The sequence below is a fragment of the Brachyistius frenatus genome, unplaced genomic scaffold, assembly GCF_029030835.1.
Source record: "Brachyistius frenatus isolate BFR_SWC_R1_liver_20210118 unplaced genomic scaffold, ASM2903083v1 Contig_9, whole genome shotgun sequence".
NCBI lineage: Eukaryota > Metazoa > Chordata > Actinopteri > Embiotocidae > Brachyistius > Brachyistius frenatus.
This window is the reverse complement of record NW_027210608.1, coordinates 322,009-343,620: the sequence shown is the minus strand read 5'-3', so window position 1 is coordinate 343,620 and position 21,612 is coordinate 322,009. Positions and strand designations below refer to the sequence as shown.

Below are 21,612 nucleotides of genomic sequence, written 5' to 3'. Positions count from 1 at the left end.
ATGATGAGAGCCCTAAAGGGACAGTTAACACAAATCACACGACTGTATATTCTGGGTATGTGGTGATGGAGACCGTTTTGTTTGAATTTTGTCAGAGTTTGAAGTTTTTACCATAGAAATACTTAAATATGACACTTTATAAAGCACTTAAGAAACAAAATATTGATATGTTGATTAACTTTACTGCAACAGGTCAGCATCTAGCTTTCATCCTCATCAGCTCTTTGCTCAATTCCTTCATCATGAAGCTTAGTGAAAGTTCATTTAGGATGACCACTAATCTTTCTAATCACATCAGTAGACCGAGGGCTGTGAAACCGCCATCAAACCAATTAGACAACCAACCATTTTGCTGTCATCATGTTTAAAACTGCTCCTTTTTAAGTGGCATTTCAGTGTCAGACAAATGCAACCCTCTTCTACCACGTTTCTCTCCAGTTTTCATCAGTCCATGCGTTTTTCCACGAAATCCATCCAATCACTCCACAGCGTATAATACACCTGTCTGTCGCCCACGAGAGGATATTGTGTCAGTGTCACGTTTCGCTTCACTTTGGAGAGAAAATTAAGATATTTTTGTTTTAGGCACACACAAAAAAAAACCATGCTCATCGGTAGTCCTGCCTCGCATTACATTGAGCCAGATCATCAGCATCATTTTTCACCTCTCCTCCACCACCAGCGTCTATCCCCTTAAAATGATGATGTCACAATGGGATCTGATTGCCTACTCGTCACATACTTCTTCAACAGCATTTCTTCCCTCATTAAACCTGTCTCTCATTTGAGTCTCTCTGGATGGAACTCGATATTTCTTACCTCTCTTCACATAAAATGTGTAGCTCTTATATAATCCATCACATTATTATCAACCAGTTTATAAAACAGTTCACAGGGAGGCTGACTAATAATCCTGCCACATTGTTTTAAAATCTGATTCGCTCATGATTAATATTGAAAATGTCATGTTTGTAAATTAAATTCACTATGGCTTAAGATTAAAAAAAAAAAAAAATGCAATAAGTGGACTTGCTGGACAGCCCTGGAGGAGTTTGTACAAAAATTAAGGTTTACAACCTTTATTACTTCTGTTGATAATGTGCTTACATAGTGGATATTAATACATTAATTAGTGTTTGATAAAATTACCACAAACTAATTGGCGCATTGCAAACCTGGGGCCAGGTATAATTCCAGTTTAGGAGGACTGGTTAGTTTCTGGAGCTTTAGGCAAAATATAATTCATGTGCCACATGCTGTCTGCTGTGCACTTGATGGATCGAAGCACATGTGCATTACACACAGCGATGAAAACGGGGGTCTGTATGAGTCCACGGTCCAGTTTTTCTTTCCTAAAGGGGTTAATTTAGAAATAAAAACAGCACAATGCTAAATGACAAAATAAAAACAACAAGGGGTGGGACATAGCAAAACATGATATCCATATCTCAAAATCCAGAACAGAAAGCAGCCTTCTTAATTTGTATGCACCAAAGTTTGTTTGTAATTGAGGGCATCTCTGCCAGGCAACAGTAATTACAGTTTCTACACCACACGAGCCGGAGCCACGGGCCTGCCATATAAAATCTGGCACATATCAGCAGGGAACAACTAGCGCAAGGTTGTCACCCGAGGGACACTTCCATTACGTGACAAAAGTGAGAACGTAATTTGATTTACTGTTTAGTTAGGCAACCTCTGTCAGACCTGCAGCAATACACAGCAGCGGGGGTGCATGAAGATTGACTACAAATGAGTCTGCTGACCTGCCAGGTTTGCTCATTCTGAAAAAAAAAAAAAAAAATCATATTGAATAGATATCAGTCGGTAAAATATGTTCTGCGGCTGATTTTTGACTAATGGCTTAGGTGCCTAAAGATAACAGCCTACGGGCTTAACATCACCTCCAATACTGGAGGGCAAAGGCATCTGAAACACCAACACCACAAGTTTGGAAAAAGAAAAGGTACAGTATGGTGCAATGTGGAATCGGATGATAAGACTTACAGTATTTCTGATTTCCAAAATGAAATGCATCTTTGTCACTATTCATGTTGTTTTTCAGTACAGCAACATTAGCCCTGTCTGAACTGCACACTCTCTATTTATAGGCGCATGTTCAAGTGGATTAGTGTGATTTTGTGCCTTTTAGTTCAGTGAGGTTCCATCAGTAATTGATACGATCAAAAGCTTTTGTTATTTATGAGAAGCCTCAATATCAGATAGAGCTATACAAAAGTATAATCTTTCAACAAGATTAAGAAAAGACAATGTTGAAAAAGAAATAGATAAAAAAAGGAAACTAAAAATGTAAAAGAAGGGGCGAAGAACATGGGAAACTGCATTACATCTAATCTTTCTTCCTACTAAAAGAAAATAATCACTGAGATGGGCAGATGAGTATTAGTGTAACACAAAACCACAATTTACATACTAACTAATTAATACAATGAAGGACTTTGGACTGTAAAACTTTAATCTCCCTGGGCATATACCTCGCTGAGATGGGAATAACAAATCCGGATTAATACACAATGGTCTCCCAGCACACAAAAAAAATCTCCTTTGATGAGACAGATAATTACAGATAACAACCTAATGGTTGTATTAATTGAATCAGGCTCCACTATAATGTTTAGAATGTTGTGGATGGTGACAACTGAGAGTCAAGAATACGTATCACAGTTACACAGATTTTTAAAAGGACCTCTATGTTTCAATCGATGTGACGGAGACACACAACGTTCAGTCCTCCTGCATTATCGGCTGTATCCGTCTAAAAGTTGAATTGTTCCATTTTAGTGATGTCAAACTGATAAAGCACATCCTTAAGAAAGTGTAGTTTCTGAACGAGCAAACCTGCAACTTTTAGGGATGAAAGGTTGCCTTCAACACAAGAGACATTTTCAAGCCAAGGGAATGCGGCTCGAAGGGGGAAATGATAAGCATTTGACTTTCTTTTTTTTTCTCCCTGTTGATGGGCTTTCCTATCTTGTTGCTGCTTTTGGGGTGCAGGTTCAGTCTAAAGCTGTAATAATAGAATGTTGAGTCAAGTGGGTCAGAAGTCCATTTTTGCTTCCCACAGCATCAGTGACAAGGCAGCGAAACAGACTTCTATAGCATCGGAGCAGTGCAGGGCCAGAATATGCTAGGTGACTAAGTGAAGAACAGTCTGGGAAATACAATGCAACAGGGGTGCTTTTGTCTTTATCACGCTGCCTGATGACGCATAAGCCTACCAGAAGCGTTTCCAGGGATCCGACCGATCCATCGAGTTGTTTTGAGGATGGCTGCGGTTGTGTTTCCTGCTCCTAGATTTTGTTGTCGGATATTCGTCTGTGCTCTTCAAGGCTTTCCAGGAGCTATTTTGTGATGAAATGTTGCAATTTACTTTTTTGCTGTATCCACTTTCAGCCAAAATGCCTTCACTTTTCTGTGAAAACGGACTTCATACCAGCTTCTTTAGAGAGATGTATTATGGTATTGTACGCCCAATGAATTTGGGGACTCGAGGCAGATTTGAAAGACGAATGGTAAAAATTCAAGCAGCAGAGTCTGAGATATCTGGATGTTTTGTTCTTAACATGGGTCAAGCTCATAGATTGTATTTTTTTTTTTTTTTAAATGGAGCTATGCTCTGTGACGTCACCCTTTACGTTTCCTGGAAAGTGGTTTTGACCCTCAGTTCCAGGTGGCTTTGGCCGTCGCCATCTTGGCAGGGTCTGACTCCGCCTTACTTCCAGAAAATCCAGAAAAGGGCAAAGAGGTGGTGTGTGGGTGGAGCCTGGTGTTTTCAAGCGACAGGTAGCCAGCCAAATGTGACTGCATCGACCTCACCCAGAGCAGTCTCACTCTTAATTATTCATAACTCAGCCTTAGTACAATTTAAACAGGTGAGTTAAATACAAATTCAGCCACTGTACAGATGTTATGAACTGGGAGGTAAGATACAGAGACCAAAACCATTGTTTGTGCCAGGCTGTAAACGTGTTTATTTCTGTTGAAAAGTTGTTGTTTTTTAACAGTGAAGGTCTTTGCTTTTTGAGACTGCCTCAAGTGGCCATTCTAGGAACTACAGTTTTAAGCACTTGCACGTTGGCTTAATTGCTCAGCCCTGGTCATGCTATGCATTTTGTAACACAAGCTTTCGGTTTTAAATGTGTACCCTTCAGTCCTGAATAACCCCGATGACATCGCTATGACATCATCAGGGTTATTTTCTCAGACTTCACAAGACATTGTACGACCATCTTCACAGGCTGACTGGTGCTTCCTGTTGCAACTAGCCTCACCTTCATGAGAAACATTACTGCAGAACCCCTTCAACACTGTCTATGATGATGTTTGGTGACCTCACACCTGCAGAAGAAAATCACACTCATTCCGCAATATTTATAAAAATATATTTCACAAAGTAGGAAACAATACAGGGTATCTTAGATTACAGTACAGGGAGTAAATAATTGAACATACACATTTATAAGCATTAAAGCACAGTAGAAAATATGATCTGCATGTAGGACTATTCCATATATATTGTTTAGTCTACCGAGAACTGCCATAATACGGTATCAGTACAAACTGAGTATGCACGCAGCTGTAGTGCCATTGAAATTATCATTATGTGCAAGAGCTAACGTGCAGAGACAAAACCTACCACCTCATTGAAAGCTAATGACGTTAGCAGTAACTCTATGTACAGTACAAGACTTTTTTATTGATATCATACAGTGTAAGCACAATATGCACATGGTCTGGATTTGTGTTTTCACTTTTCTTGGGCTATAATGCAATCTGTGTTTCCTAAATGAGATTGGATGTTTGGTCACATACGTACTTAGGTGTCAATTGGACTATTGTGCTCGGACGCTCACTGGCTGCACCTCGGAATATATTATGAGATATATTTTACACAGAATTAGCACGTGTCTGAAAGGTCCCATACCTGCAGTCCCAATTAATTAGTTAATCGGTAATGTTATAGTAACTTAGAGCTCTTGTTTGCCTGCTTACATCTAGTCTATGTCATCAACTGCAATAAATTCATGAAATGGTTTGGCTGTTATGAATTAGTGTTTAAGTGGTCGAAAAAACTGTTGAATGTTAAATAATCTAAACACACTCACTTCAAATAGTCAGCACAGAAAAAAAATGACTTAAGAACAGATATACAAAAACTCATAGAACAATAATGAAGAATCAACACATCCCTTGTCAAAAAACAGTAGATTACAATTGTATTTAATGTTGCTTCTGTAAAAAGAAGGCCTCAGAGTTTCTACATTTCTCTTTTTTGTCTTCATTTCAGTCTTTTATAGGCTAGTAACACTTGCGACCCACACCTGTAGCGTGTAAATACAAAGAGTTGTATAAAGCAAGCCTTTCTGGGCTTTTAGATAGTTTATAAATGTGGCCACCAGAGAACATATCAAATGATAACAAATCCACCTTAAAGCCAACACTGCTTTGTCTTTTTGCTTTTTTTTTTTGTTTTGTTTCAAATCATACATACATTCATCATTGTAATGTAGACCGTATATTGCTTTTTCATTGTCAGTTTTTTTCCGATCACCATTCAGCTGGGTGGCTTCGGGAGACAAGAAACAAGAGTCCTTCTGCAGCTTCTGTAGTCCAGCTTGGTGTCCATGGAGCATGGAGTATGGTGTCCGCTCAAGCTCCAGAGAACCCAGCAATATCTGTTCATTGGGCAACTACCAGCAATGCCAGGTTTTTTCTGCTACCGGCAGTCACAGCAAATGACTAACACCCATAATACTGCTAGACACTCCACAAAGGAATCTAAGTTACACTCCACAAGAATCATAGATCTCCTAATAAAGACATTGTTTGGCTCAACAATTACAATGCGCTTGACGTAGTGGATGACAACTGCTATACCTCACTCTAAAAAGAATACAAAAAGGTGGCCTCCCTTGTTATTAACTGTTTTTTTTTTCTTTTTAAACACCTGTTTCTAAAAGCCAGTAAACCCCTAGCGTTTAATACACAAGTATGTGGACAGAAAAAAAATCTGAAAGGTCTTTTTTGTCTAACAAACCAAAGGTCAGGTCTCACGGTCACTCTCACCCACAGAGTAGAGCTCCCCAAGTCTTCTGAAGCGTGGGCCCCACTCTCTGAGATAGTCATAGTTCTGGTCTGAGTCTGATGACGCTGTCTCCAGTGAGCTGAGCGAGCCGGCAATGGATCCCCGGCCCTCGTATCCATAGATCTGGATGGAGTCGTAAGGCGGTGCCGTCGGATCATTGTCTGCCTCGTGGAGCCGTACGTTGATGAATTCGTCCACGTCCACGCCGTTGGGGCCCGAGTGTTGGCCCGCCCTTGGCATAAACTGCAGGTCAGGCTTGATGTCCTTGCGCGGCAGGTAACCATTGATGCCGTCCGGGTTCTGCAGCGTGGCGATGTCAAACGCCTCCGTGTCCTCCTCGCCGCCTCCTTCGTCATCGTAGCGGATAATATTCTCCCTCACGTCTTCGTCATCTTTGATAATCAGTGGCTCGTTTTTGTGTCTCCTCAGGGTCACAAATAGTACGACTATTACTGTCAGAAAGAAAGATGGAAAGAGAGGAAAGAAAATAGAAAAATCTAGGTCAAGCTTTGACAAGTGGATTTTCTGTGAGTTGAAGTAGATCAAGTCAGATTAGTCAGAGAAGATTTCATATCAATCCATTAAACCTCTTTATGGTAATAATGTAACAATACAAAAAAGAACGCTCACCTAACAAGAGGATAATGCAGGCCAGAATGGCGATGAGGGCCCCCATACTAAGGCCGATAGGTAGGACGTAGGCCTCCACGTTGCAGGACTGGACGATGCCATCCTTGCTGCACCCGCAGACTCTGATGGTCAAGGTGTTTGTGCTGCTCATCGGTGGATTCCCGTTGTCCGTCACAATGATTGGCAAGAAGTACATCTCCTGCTTCTGTCGTCGGAAGGTATCATGCTTGGCGAGAACACTGATTGAATTGTCTGTCAGAGAGAGGTAAAGCCAGAGATGAATTTTTGCACGGGTGTGTGAAAAAAAAAAGCATTATTATTCATGGTGGTGACAGACTAAAGTTCTATTATTAAATTGTGTGAAGATCAGTGCGCATGAGGGTAAACTAATTTCACATCAACCGTCACCAGGCTTTTTAGCATTCTCACATTCCAGTGCTGCAGATGGATTTCAGCCACCTTTCCTTCGTTTCTCGACAGGGCCAATCTGGGAATTCTGAAGGAAGGTGAGCCCGAGTTTGTTGTCCCTCTTTGAAAGCCCAGGAATTGAAGGGACCACGGCGACACTGGCTAAGAAGATGGCACATGTCGACCCAGAAAGGTGCCAGCTGCTCTTTGATGGCACTTCTGTGAAGATGTCTGCTCATTAGCTGGCACTGCTTACCCTGCTCGCATTATCAAACACTCGCATTCCCATAAGAATCTACTCCTGCTGATCTTATGGAAAACGTACAAGATTTCTGATAATCTAACCTTTGCCTCACTGCTTGAGGGTGCGCTGAAGAGAGACGGAAAATAGATCTGGTAATATAGAGAAATGGGCCATGTTGAAACATCTGCGTTGACAGAGCAAACTTAATCAAGAGATGGAATGCTTCATGATAGAATTATTTGCTTTGCACAATCTGTAATTGATGTGAACATATGCTCAGATTTATTTTCTTAAGAGTGCTGCCACAAAGTAGTTCGCTCTGCTTTGTGAGCACCAACATGTCCTATTTCATTTGGATCATTCAGCAGTGCATAAAAGCAGAGTGTGTAAGTATCAACAATAGTGTAGTAAACCGTCGGGGCATGTCCTCGTATACAGGTCATCTGCATTTTCTTGGCAACTATTGTTGATAAAAATTGAATTAAACATTTCTTGCCCGTCAGCCCATCCACAGAAGGAGTCTGCTACTCAAAGAGAAAGACAGCTGCGAAGATAACCTTCAAGCAGACTGAACCCACGAATGCTGTTTTTTTTAATATCCTTTATATATTAGAGCACGCGAACAGTGTTTCATCTACCGATTGCTGGATTCTGATGAACACTGTGTACATTGAAATATTAATTGTGTCATGAGAAAAGCAAAGGCTCATTTGAATTAAAAATTTGACTATGAATAACTTAACATGTGGGAGGCTACAAATGACAGCAGTGACAGCAGAAATGACACTAACAGCCTGAACACTTTCAAACTTCTGCAGTCTCTTAAGATTATGCGTGCAGCTACACACTGCACATTCATGGATGCCAAACCAGAAGACCTTAAATGCTTCACAACCTGACATGAAAAGACTGAAAGAAGCAAAACAGGTCATGTCGGTTGACCCGTTTTTGTCTAGAAAAAAAAACTTCACTCATTGTGTGTTTGATTTCTTCACACTGTACTAATTGCATGGAAATGTTAGCATGTGCAATTCTAATGTGCAAATATAAGCTGTAACTGGTCAATGTCAGTTCATTCAAAATAAACACAGACATTCCGTAATAAAGATAATTAAAACGTTTTTTTTTGGAGATGCATCAGAAGTACTGCCTTCATGTCTCTGAGTATAAGAGCCGGGCTACATGTCTGACTGACAACCATTCACAGCAACACTATGAAAGCTAACTGAACGTAGTCTACAAGCTCTGAACAGTGTCGTGTCCGCAGAGATCTTAAGGAATAAGGATTACACCGATTAATATCTAAATTGACTGACGTTGACATTTGCAGGTAAGGTTTTAAGCTGTCCAATGGATTGCTGACACGCTAATTAGCCTGCAATATTACGTAAGCAAGCACTTCTCCCTCGGTAGCGGTTTGTGTGGTAGCTGGTTCAGCAAGCCAAGAGGCAACACAAGACACATTTCCATTTCTGTAGCTAGAGAAAGTGTCTTCACGACAAAGCCTCAGGTTTCGTTCAGTCTCTGTGGCTCGCAGTTGTCCCTACCAACAAATGACTGAATAATGAAATTGACTGCTTTCTTCTGACACGCTGAATATAACCATATGAAAAAGTTCAATATCTGTCGACATGGACAGAAAACAAACAGAATACTGACCGGAATAAAGTATTAATTTCTCCCTTTTTGCATCAAATGACAGATTTATATAATGCAGACGTGTGATACAGGTTTGTATGTCGACCTCAACATTGAATTGCAGTTATGCAACCTTTACTAAACAGGAAGCACTGACATGTGTCATGCTTTAGCCTAAAACATGATGTAATGTTTGCTTACAGAGAGAGGAGTCAGTGAACTCATTTAGTCTTCATTTCAGTCGTAAACAATATCTTCCACAAGCTACTAGTGATACCAGAACGAGTTCGTCTGCAGCTGCCAAACCCTCGAGTGTATTAAATTTAGCAAGGGTGCATATTATTCCGAATGTGTTCGACTTAACATTTGTAAGAGGCACATTGTGTCATTTCCACTCTCAAAAGTTAATCATGGAGTCAGGAAAATAGTTTCTATCGGCCGAATTTTTGCCATTACAGTGTTGTCTCAGCTAATGGGATGCTCTGCTCTGCTGCAACCATGCCGACTGAACACCGAGTTGTCAGCGTGCTTGATATCTGGTATACAGCTGGTCAAAACCTTCGCCATTTTCCCCGTGGCGGGCAAACCCTAACCTCTTCACTGCGCAATCCCTACAATTAGACTCATCAGCGCAAACAAAAGCAGCACACAGAGGCTCACAGGAGCCCGACGCTCTTCACTGAAGTGTCTCCCACAGCTGCCGATTCTGATGGAAATAGTCATTGAAGTGCAGGGGGATACGGTGCGATGGGCTTTTTTCTCTGTTTGGAATTAACAATACTGTAGACAAGTGGCTGGTGTGTTGTTGTATGTAATATATAGAGCTGAGCCACAACACATGTTTATATTGGTTTCAGGCAAGGGAGGAAAAAAAGAAGAAGTATTTTTGTTGTTTGGTGTAGCACAGTGCTGCGCTTTTAGTGGTGAAACATTTCTAGAGGAGATTGTATCTGTTACATTACCTTAAGAAACTATTAAATCCCCTCTTAACAAAAGGGCAAGGTTCAGGAGCCTGCATGTTTTATACACTTTGAGGTCGATCCATAGTCAAGACGAAGTCATTTGCAGCGAGTGTGTGCCTTGTAAATGTGTCATTTCTGACTCTCAATTTTTGATGGGATTTTTGCACGTGGCAGAAAAAAAAAGTGCTTTTATTTCCTTTATAATTGCTGCTGAATGTGTCAGATGAAGTACGATGTACTTGGCCAAAACTATTTTTGTGTTGCCTGTGATTATTATACTGGCATCTCATGTTCCTGACTGATAATGTATCTGTTTCAAACGTAAAAGGTTTTTATTTTTGTCAAAAGCTCGTCCACTTGATGACCTGATTTTTATGGACTGTTTCCCCCGTCAGAGAGAGGTTGCAGTAAGTTAGCCTGCAGCGTCCGCAATGAAAACAGAAGGCTAGTACCATATGAAGATTTTTTTTTGCCCCGAGCTGAAAACATTACACAACGTCGTTGTGAACACAGCCTGTTCAGAGCCAGTAATGGAGGGGAGGCAGCTAGGAGAAGAGGAATGGAATAAAGACGGGGGGGGGGGGATGGCAAATAAACCAATCAGAGTATTTAGCAAATAAATTTAGTACCATCTGCCACGCTGCAACAGCTCCTAGGAAGTCACCCTACACGGAGCTGCAAGACTACCAGGAAATGCCATTTGGATCCCATTCATTTAGTTTCCCTCAAAATGCACTGGGGAGTAAAAAGAAGCTGGTGTCCAGACAATTTCACATCTGCTAATTGTGAGCTACACTGATCCACCAGATTTCATCTCCAGTATGGCTAACATGCCGCGGGTTAGAGATTAGACTGGAAAGCCATTGGAAAAATTTCGAGAAACTTCACTCATTCTGCCACAAAAGAGTTTCCTTGCAGTGATTGCTTTTGTTTCTCACCTTGGTTGTTTTTGATGGTGAAATTGGGGTTGTTGAGCATCTCCGGCACTAGACGGTAGTCAAAGTAGTGGCCCTGGATTGGGTCGTCTTTGTCCACGGCGCTGACAGTCTGGATCACCTGTGTTGAAAACAGAGAGACAAGGATATATACAGTGGAGGGCTCGAAGCCATTAGAGGAGGCATCTTATTCATTACTCTGTTTTTGCCAATGCAGAGTGCCTCAGTGCAAAAGTGGCTGGATCACACCTGATGAAATATAGGGCCTATTCATTCCTGGAGTTTGAGATTATTATCAATGAGGTCCTGTCTAGTCTGGCACACTTTCAGGCTCCTGGCTCTATCTGTTAATCTGTCATCATAGGTCTTATCACGCTATACGTCTTTATGATTGATTGGGAATTAGAATTCAGGCCCTGCAGGACAGTTTCCCTTTTTTCAGTTTGCTTTTTTCTCCTCCTTTCAATAAAGCTCCCTATTGTAAGTACGAAGGTCCCCTGAATGAGGTCGATTGATGAGAAAGAGAATGCTAAGTACTTGTCCGGGATTTTTGGCTGCAGGAAGCATTGTGCCATCTGGAGGAGGACATGAAAGACAGTCTTGAATTATGATCCACTCTGATCAATCCTGACTGCTCTCATTTCCCCTTTGCTCCATGCACACTATGTCGAGGGAGGACTGCTGCAGAGAAAAAGGACCATACTCCCACCTCTGTAGTTTCCCAGTGAAATAAATAGCCAATAATTCACTGTGGCCAATCATTACAGGGGAGGATAGAGAGAAAAAGAAAAGGACGGAGCGTAAGAGAGTGATAGATCACGGCTTTGATGAATGAGGCACTTCTTTCCTTACCTGTCCAGGTTTTCCATTTTCACACAGGAAGGCCTCGTATTCGGTGGCAAATTCAGGAGCATTGTCGTTAATGTCCATTACTCTGATGGCCACAATTGCCCTTGATATCTGACTGTGATTTCCTGATAAGATAGATTAGATAGATAGATAGATAGATAGATAGATAGATAGATAGATAGATAGATAGATAGATAGATAGATAGATAGATAGATAGATAGATAGATAGATAGATAGATAGATAGATAGATAGATAGATAGATAGATAGATAGATAGATAGATAGATAGTCAAAAGAGGGGAAAAAGAAAAATAGAGATGAATAAATAAGAAAATAGAAAAGCAACTAGAAAGAAAACAACAAGGTAACACATGGGATCCCAGGTAAATTACATGACCTAGTTTTAATTTCCTTTATTTTCAATCTTTATTTCTCACTTCATTTCCTGGGATGATGGGAGGACAGATGATAAGACACATCAATCTATATTCCGGCTGGTATCGACGATGCAAAACAGGTTTCGAGGCAACAGCAAAGGAAAAAAAAAAAAAATTCCCATTCAAAACGCTTTTGAAAATCCCCTGTACACTGTAATGTTTAAAACATGGGGGTTAAACATGCATATTAATGAGTCATTGGTAACTGAAGTCTAAAAAGACAATAAAAGGCAATTTAATTAGATTAGATTTTGATTGGAATTATTCATCACTGGTAATTGACAGTCCCTTTCGAGAGTCCTCATGAATGGGTGTATTTATTAATCAGTGGTGCGAATGCCAACTTTTAAAGCAATTATGTATTAATGTGTCCCCAAGTGGGCTGTGTCAGTGTGACCATTGACACTTGTGTTTTTTGTTTTTGTTTTTTTTTAATAAAATTGTATTGATTTGTTTAGTATTTGAATGAGAGCACGAGCAATGTCTTGATATTTTAGACTAAAATTTGTTTGCCAGAATTTGCGTGAATGTTCTTGAGTCAGCTGCTTCAGAGACATCATCATGTTTATCTATGAAATGCTAAATTGTGTGTAACAGGTAAGAAGAAAAGGAGTCATAAAGTCAGTAAATGTACTCATCAATATCAGTTAGTCAGTGAAGCTGTAGCTATACAAATCCTGTGTAACAAAATGAGCTGATGATTAGTGGATTACACCAGGAATCTCTCAAAAGTCACACTTTAGCTGGTATTGTGAAATAAAAAATAAACAACTGCCACAGCCACTGCGACATGTACTTGCATGAAATATTTGATCTCCTTTACAGATATACATTTGTTTTTTTTCCGTCTGTTTCAATATCTTTGAAATAAAAAGAAAAAAAAAAGAAATCCTAAATATGAAGCAGAGGACGAGACGCCCCGGAAATTCAAGGCCTTCAGCCCTTCCCGGAGACGAGCTGAAAAAGAGGTAAGCAGCGAGGTGAGTGGAAATTGACAGTCTGATAGACAGTGATAGATGGATTAGAGGAGAGGGAAGGGGAGTCGGAGCCCCTCCCCACACAAGCGATTCCCCCCCGGCAGCAGACAGGGAATAGAATCTGATTAGTCAGATGTCAACTGGTGCGAGGCAGCAGAACGCACCTCCGTTTGGGTGGCAAATGGCATCGGGATAGAACTGGGAACACATCTATCTATTCCTTTTCACGCCAGAGAAGACACCGAACTCTCCCACCCCCATGCGCGCAGAGTAGCAAAACTGCCATATTTATTTTGGCAAATTCCTATTAGGTGTTCTCAGAGATGCGACTATCTCAAGCCACAGTTACTCTGCCAAGAGGCATGAAAATGCGCTTTCAATGTATGAGTGCGCGACATGACGAGACAACCAGCTTATCAAATGAGACACATTCAGCTCCTCTAACGATGCTTCTACGATGGTGGGATTTGTCGCGACTGCATAGCCAAAACATTATGACAGTGTTTGGGCTTTCATTTCTACTGACAATTAATGTGTTTCCTTTGATTAAGGAAAGAAAGGGACAGATAGAGGATGAGACAGAGAGAATGAGGGAGAGATATAGCAGAAGCAGACAGAAAAAAAAAAGTTACAAGCTGTGTAAATTTCTATCCCAATAGCTTAAAGGGGTACATTAAGCTTTATCACAACATACAGCCCCCCTGAAACAATCTGTATGCAAATAGAGCCTTACATATAGTTGGAGCTGTTTGTATCTCTGCCGGCAAGATTTTCTACGTAGTCAGTGAGTTTTGCGGTTCGCAGATGGTCTTTAATCTGTAATGGATGCTGGCGTTGGAGCAATCCACTCCGGAGCATGTCTTTAAAACTGTTTATTTGATACATCTTAATGTTCTTGCACTTCCACAAATTGACTACTGAGCTGTTTAATTCAATCAAAACTCAGCAAATTAACAAATTTAATGCCTCTGTGGATTCAAACGCTAATTGTTTGTGCCATACTCTCGCAGCGATTAAAAATTGCCGGTTTACAAAGCGCCATACTGTTGAACAGAGGATTGTGTGTTGCAGGTCAATGACTCCTTTGACTGAGACAGCTCATGAAGGAAGAAACTATTGTGTGTTTCCACAGTTTTTTAAGCTTGCGTTCCAATAAATGTTTAATTGTAGGGCTGTCACAATCATTTCAATTTAGTTGACCATTAATGGTCATACAAATAAATGGGATTCATGACGTTTTTTTCTGTTCATTTTATGCCATTATTATATTATAATATAATGTATAAGCCTAATTACTGTTTATAAATACACCTTAGAAAGAAATAGAGCCATACTGGCACTGAACATTGGAACATATAAATAAGAATTTGATCCTGTTTGGTATTTAGGCTATGTCAACAAAAATTGTAGTGAGAAATGACTGACAATAACAGGTACTAATAATCAAAATCAGTGGGCACGAGGAGATTAAGTTGTTAAAAGAGTGCAAGTCAAACCACTAATGTGGGAAAAGTGGTGGAAATATCTGTTAGTTTCATCCAGATGTTTTTTGTCCAGATGAATGGAAACAAGTCTAACGATCATGCAAGAAATAATTGTGCTCAGCTAACCCCAACCGGTCGAGGCAGATGGCCTGGTTCTGTCGAAAATATCTTCCTTTTAAAAGAAGGTTTTTCCTCCTTCCGTTTTTTTAAATGTTGTTCTTCTTCTTCTTTTCTTCCTGGCTTACATAGGAATTGTTGAATTGTTGGGTTCCTCTGTATAATGCTGTAAAGTTATATTGTAAGGACTTTACTGTGCCTTGAAAATAACCTGTGCTGTGATTTGGCGCTATAAAAATAAAATTGAATTGAATTTTGTGATAATTGCTGACTTTAAAAAAATAGGACATTACGTTTCAAAAGGACCAACATGGAAGAACAGAGCCAGGAGAGGTTACTTACTGACTTCTGTGGCAGTTACTGTGATGTTGTGCCACATGTCTGTCTCCCGGTCCAGCGGTTTGGCCAGCGTGATCTTCCCGTCGTCCACGTTGATGTTGAACTGCCTCTCCATATCTGTGTGCCGATCGATGAAGTACCTGCAGAGATAAACAAACATGAGAAATTTGAGCCAAAACGCTTTCACTGACTGAAGCATCTTTTTCAATCCTTTGAGTGTTGCGGTGAACAGGGGGCCTTGTTCATCGAGAGGAACCTGTAGATCAATGCGCATTAAAAACAGTCGGAAATCAATAATTATCATCTGAGGAATAATTACAGCCGTCACAGGAGCAGCAGGGGGCTTTGAAGCCCGGTAATGTCCGAGAAGCCCCCCCCCCCCCCCCAATCACGACGACGCCTCCCTCCGACCGAAAAAACATTAGTACATGCTATGTCGGGGTAAGAGATGTGTTGTTGTTAACCCTGTTTGGGATCTGTCAACACTCAATGGCTCCCAAAGGCTTTGCATTAATGAGTTAGGACAGCACTGTGTCACACAAAACACTAACAACAGAGGGAGGGGCGAGAGGGGATAATGGATGTAATGGAGATGAACCAATGACCTGCCTGTGAGTGACCTTAACTGGCTTTAGCAAAGTGATTTTGTTTTCTTTTTGGACTTTTGTAAATAAATAAATCAGTGCACTTTAAAACGTTCTGGGGTACATTTGTCAAACTGTCCTCTTTTTTTTTTGTTAGATTCCATCCCTCTGTGACCCTGCTGATGACACACTGACTTTTTGTGCAGTCTTAAAAATACAGTGGCAACAGATAAAACTCTCCAGAAAAAAAGCAAAAAAAAAGCAAAAAAAAAAAAAAGAGGCAGTGAGTATGAAATTGGAATGCACATAAAAGAGAATTTTCCAATGCCACTTGAAGCTGTGAAATCGCTCTTTCATGTTGCATCGTGCACGGCGCCAATTCTTGGGACAAGCCCACACAAAAAAATGATTAAAAAAGAATCTGTCATTATGGGTCATCTTTGCTTTCACACGTTTCATTTGCCACTGTGTGACTATCATAAACATCCTACTCACCCAAAACACAAGGCCGCTGTGATTCACGTGAGCTAATTACAGCATGTACTGCACAAGTGGTTCCATACCTCCAGGACAAACTGTCTCTGTTCCTTTCTCTCACTCTCACATCCTCCCTCACAATCTCTTCCCCGTCTAACAGTGAGAAAGTATTTTTTTTTCCTTCTTTTTCATCCAGCTGGGTCTCAAGCTCTTTCTAATCCAATCCCCCTATCCAATTCTTTGCAATCCCCCCCACCCCTCCCATCCCCACACAGGCATGCCTCGGCCACCAGGCGCCCTGCTCACCCCGCTTCCCTTCTTTCCTCACCCCGGGTCTCACACCATCTCCTTTGGAACTGCTCATCCCTACCAGCGCAGACCTGTTGGCAGGAACCTTGCGGTATTTATATGAGAGAAAGAAGGGAGAGAGGCGGAAAGGGACAGGACACGGGGGAAAGCAAAGACAAACAGCGGCAGAAAAATGCTCAAGACAAAGTCACAACAACTATTTATGTGAAGAAGGGTGCTGCTTATACAAGAATGGTAGGAAATGAAATAAATAAACCACTGGCCCAGATTCCAATTGTTGGGGAGATGTACCGAGCCGTGACATTTCCATTTTTGAGATGAAATGGTGTAAAATCCTCTAGACGCAGGGCTGGGAGAGGTCCATAAGGATCCCCCCCACACACACCCCCCCCCCACCATCCCCCACCCTTCTCCCACCCCCAACCCCCTCCCCCACCCCCCTTCTCTTTCTCTCTTGCCCTGCAGACGCAGAGCACTTTCAAGACAGGCAGACAGCAGCAAACCACCTGGGAGCAGCCTCTCTCCTGCAGACTGAGTGGATCCCAGTCAAACTCTGACAGCCTCACGTGGAAGCGAGGAGACAGACCCTGAAATGTTCTGCCACCTGTCACTCAAACTGACAACGTGATGTGAAAAGAATTAAAAGCAAATAAAAAATGATATCCAGCGTCTTACGTGCGGAGTTTTTCTGAGTGTGATGTGAGAACGGGTGCAAATGCGTGCGCGCGTCTGTGTGTGTGTTATTTTATCCGGGTCGTTTCAGCTTTGCTTTATCTTTCACGAGCATTTAAATGGCATTGGACTGACCTCCGTCTCTCAGCAACACATCATGTAGAGACTGTTTGTGACAAATGTTTTTTAGCAGAGTGGCTCTCTAACAACTGACACAGAAGACAATCCAGAAATATTAAGCGTCAACATGGAACAAACATAATACACTCATCAAAATGCAACAGTGGGACGGAAGCTGTTCTGTGCATCGAACAACATAAGCTGTAATTAGTGAGACTGCTTTCCATTCATTTGTTGATTCTTGCACTGATGCAGACTGCATTTCTCACAGATCACCTGTCTATCAAACAGTATGGCCAGGACATCGTCTCTGTCTGAGCTTCTGAGGGTGCCAATCTTTTGTGTCTTTAGCCACGGAGGTGATCATTGCTCACGCTAACTACCCATTCATTTTTCTTTTCCCGCATCATTTTTCCAGTTAAGAACATACACGGGCAAAAAAGACAAACAAAATAAAAGATGTTGATGGTGACTTTTTTTTTTTTTTTTAACCATATGAACCCCAACAACTTGCTGGCGGGTTTGAAAGGCAGATTTTCTTAAAAAAAAAAAAAAAAAAAAAAAAAAAAGTAGCCAGGATTACACCATTTATCAGCCAGAGACTGTAAAAACAGAAATGGGCTCCGTAAACTTAGAATACATTATTCTGATGGCAAAACACGGGCTTTCTGTATTATATGATTAATGGCAATAAACAAACAAACAAAAAAACATTACAGTAACTAGGCAATAGCATTTTTAGCATCACATTGAACCCCAACTGTAAATGTAAGGGGAAGTATATGTAAAGCACTTAGAACAGAAGCATGTCTTAACTTAAAAGAGCAATTCATTACATGTTTCATGTTTCATGTTTATGTTTATATGATAATATAATGATATATTATCATTGTATAATGACTAATATCTAGTGTAGCTCTGCAGAGAAATTAAAACAATGTGAAAAATGAACCCCGATGTCAGGATTAGGTTTATCGGCTGTACTGAAAAGCCCCGTGGCCACAAGTTATAATTACATGATAATAATAAATGCTAAATATTGTGTAACAGTGGCATAATTACAGTTAGCTAACATTAGCCACCATAAGCTACCAGACCAAGCAAGACTTTACTGAGTGTAATACATTTTATTAATTGTGTTTCATAGCTTGTGAATTCAACATTTCATTTGTAAGTGAAATAAATGTTTTTTTTTCTCACAAAGTGTCACTTTAATTTGGTTGATAAATAATTGTGGCCGTCTCGTTGTTGCTCTCCAGTGGTCAAAATATTGAATGAGAATACTACCTCAATTAAATCACATTATCACTCGACAGTTTCATATTTATACACACTATATACACAATATTTACCATGGTATGTATTTGTCTGTGTACAGCAAAGAGAAAAGGTTATACTGCCACGGAAAGGTTACTGTGTGCTTGTGTGCTTGTACTTTTTCACACATGTATACAGGTGCTGGTTTAAAAAAAAAATCTCAGCTAGAGTGTGAATGTCTGTGAATGCGTGCTTGCACAAGCTGGAGAAAGAAGAGGTGAAGAGATCGAGAACATTTTTTTTCCCCCCGCGGAGAACAAAATGCCTCTGCTCATTCCTGCTTGTTATTAGGTCAGTAATTCCACCGGGACGATCACAGATGTAGAACTAATTTTGCCATCCCCTGAATGCTGACCGTTTGTGTTTGAACACTACATTTTATTCAGGTTGGTTCTCAGGCTCTTTTTTACCGGGACAGTGATTTTCCTCGAGAGTTTCAACTAATCTATAAAAAAACACAAAACATCAAAAACAACAGAAATCCCCCCTGAAGAATAGAAGGTCTTGGCCTGACTGACATTACATTTCCATTTGTTTCAAAGGCATCTCCTTTACTTGACTGCTTGTATTACCATATGCAGCATGTCAGCTGTCAGCCGTGTTAAAACGACATAGCAAAGCCAGCAGAAAGAAACAAGCTTTACAGAATCCCACTATGTCCCTTCAACTTCCCGCAAAAATATTAGCAAAGAGGAGAAAAAAGAGAATAATGACGATGATTGAAAACTAAACTTCTTTAAAATGTAACACAGATTTTCCCAGTATCAATATTTTGGAATACAATACACTCACGGCTCTTCTGTGAAATCCAGCAGCTCGTGTCAGACAACCTTAGTGACTGCCAGATGTCACACTGCTTTTTATTTGTGATCAGTCAGGTAGAAAACGACAGAGCACAGGCTCCAGAGAGAAGCAATACTGAGGGAGTATTTCATGGAGTGCACCTGAAATGTTATTGGTTGGATGCATTAAGTACAGCTATGGGGTTGTTTGTCTCCTGAGTGCAGAGGACATGGCAGCCCACCAGAGCACTCGCCCCGAGTGGTTTCGACTCAGACTTGGTCTGGTGTGGCGCGGCAGGAGGAGGGGATTAGGACGGAGAGTGATTCTGATCAGTGGGTTCGAGGCGAGAGCTCGTTCGGGAGAGCATCCATGCTGATGTGGCCATTATTGCTGCCAGTCTAAATCTATAGATCCACCTTCCCTCACTACAGGCTGCTTTTGAGGAACCCGTTCTCTTTTTGGAACAAAAGAAAATACGACACGGAAAGGGAGAGGAAAAGGGATTCGAGTGTCGACCAACCACGTGGTGTGTGTGTGGAACATCTGCTAGACCTGAGTTTCACCTTATTTAAGTTTTCCTGACAACTCTTGAAAAATACATAAAGGATTGGGTTGGTCAAATAAGTTACGTATTTTTAATCAATTTCACAGCAGAAAAACATAATTTGAATAATGTAAAAACACTTTCCACTTCTGTTTCTATCACTATTATTGGCTGCTTTACCTAAAGAAAGACCATCAATTCCATTTTTTAATCAACAAAACAACAATCAGCCGCTCATTTAATAATTGACTGATCATTTCAATCTTTCAAACTTTGTCCCATGTGTTTGCACAGTGGATGACACAAAACATTTAAGTTAAAACCAGATTGCATTTTTTTTTTTTAACTCAAACGAGCCCTACAGTACTAAGAGTCACACGTCTTCAGGAAGATGCTACACTGAGCAAGTGTTTTTCACATTTTGATGATGTCTCAGACTGAAGGATTATTCAATGATGAAAATGAAAAATAAGTGTCATTATTTGACGAATTGTCCATCTAGATTTCCAATTATTCAGAACATACCTGTGATCTTGTAAGAGGCATTACTGAGGCTACAGCCTTCTGTCAGACAATATATTTAGAGGGATTAAAATCCCCCAGAATGTAATCATTTCATCAGACGGAGCTCAGAGTTACAGGCTAATACGAACCGTCATGCAAGTGAAATCAAATGGTGTTTGGTGAGGGGGATGCGTCATTTTAAGCCCTCCATGACAATAGTTTGTTTCATCTCATTTACCCTCCACAAATAAAACACTCAACATCTGTGAGAGATCATCTTGAAAGATTTACAAAAAGGGTGAAGGCACAAATGAATGATCGGACTTTAAAGGAAATCACATGTTGCGATGAGGCAATTTGTTGTGACACAACATAAAGTGGGAAGTAAATGTCTGCTTGTGTGTGTCATTTTTTTTTAGCATTTATGTCTCCCATAATGATCAGTGGCTTTACATGAGTTGGCAAAAGATTAATACGGCATTGTATTAGTTGCTGGCTACTTCTTCAATTTTTTTTCTCAGAATAAAGTTGAAAACTTGAGAATGAGCTTTATTCAAATATTGAATAGTTCTCAAGAACATTTGAAAAAAAAAAGCTATTTTCGGTTTCTCTGACAGTCACACGGAGGCCTTGAGCAATAATTCATTCTGAACATCGACTTCTCAACACAATTTGTGAGAAAAAAAAATGGTGATTAAAAGCCTAATGAGGACAGTGTGTGTACTGAGTTAAAAACGAAAGAAGGGGAGAAAGAAACTACTAAAAAAGGCACATAACCTGATGTGTAAAAATGGCAGCTGATGACTCACTTCACACTGTATCGTGCTCAAAACACTTAACAAGTGCCAAGACAGGATGTTGATATCTGGACAGTTTCATAGCAGCAAATGGGCAAAGAGATCATGTCAGCAGGGTGCTGCCATCTGCAGCCGCTCTCATTCATTATTTAGTCACTTTTTCTTTCGATAATGATCCACTGAAGAGAGCAAATAGTACGAGGGGGTTAACAGAATCCACTATTAATACTGCACCCATTTCAGGACAAAATACAATTATGAAATGATTAGATTTAATGTTAAGTGGACTTCGATACACTTAAGATGTCGGATGAAATTCTGCCATTTTTTAAACTGATTACTTTGTCTTTTTATCTCCCTCTAACCCACGTGAAACAC

General features: G+C 40.5%; 1 protein-coding gene across 2 annotated transcripts in view; it reads right to left on the bottom strand.

Annotated features, from left to right (window-relative positions):
• Nucleotides 1-4,389: 4,389 nt before the first annotated feature.
• The window catches only part of cdh8 (cadherin 8), a 95,165-nt gene continuing 77,942 nt past the window's right edge, over nt 4,390-21,612 (bottom strand). The window contains exons 8-12 of one of the 2 annotated variants that reach the window (XM_069690283.1): nt 15,131-15,267; nt 11,776-11,897; nt 10,927-11,044; nt 6,737-6,988; nt 4,390-6,558 (exon numbers count right to left, since the gene is read on the bottom strand). In XM_069690283.1, coding sequence (XP_069546384.1) covers nt 6,065-6,558; nt 6,737-6,988; nt 10,927-11,044; nt 11,776-11,897; nt 15,131-15,267 — 1,123 coding nt within the window. In that variant the 3' untranslated portion in view covers nt 4,390-6,064. The remainder of the gene's footprint in view (nt 6,559-6,736; nt 6,989-10,926; nt 11,045-11,775; nt 11,898-15,130; nt 15,268-21,612) is intronic. The other variant, XM_069690284.1, reaches the window with a different exon arrangement.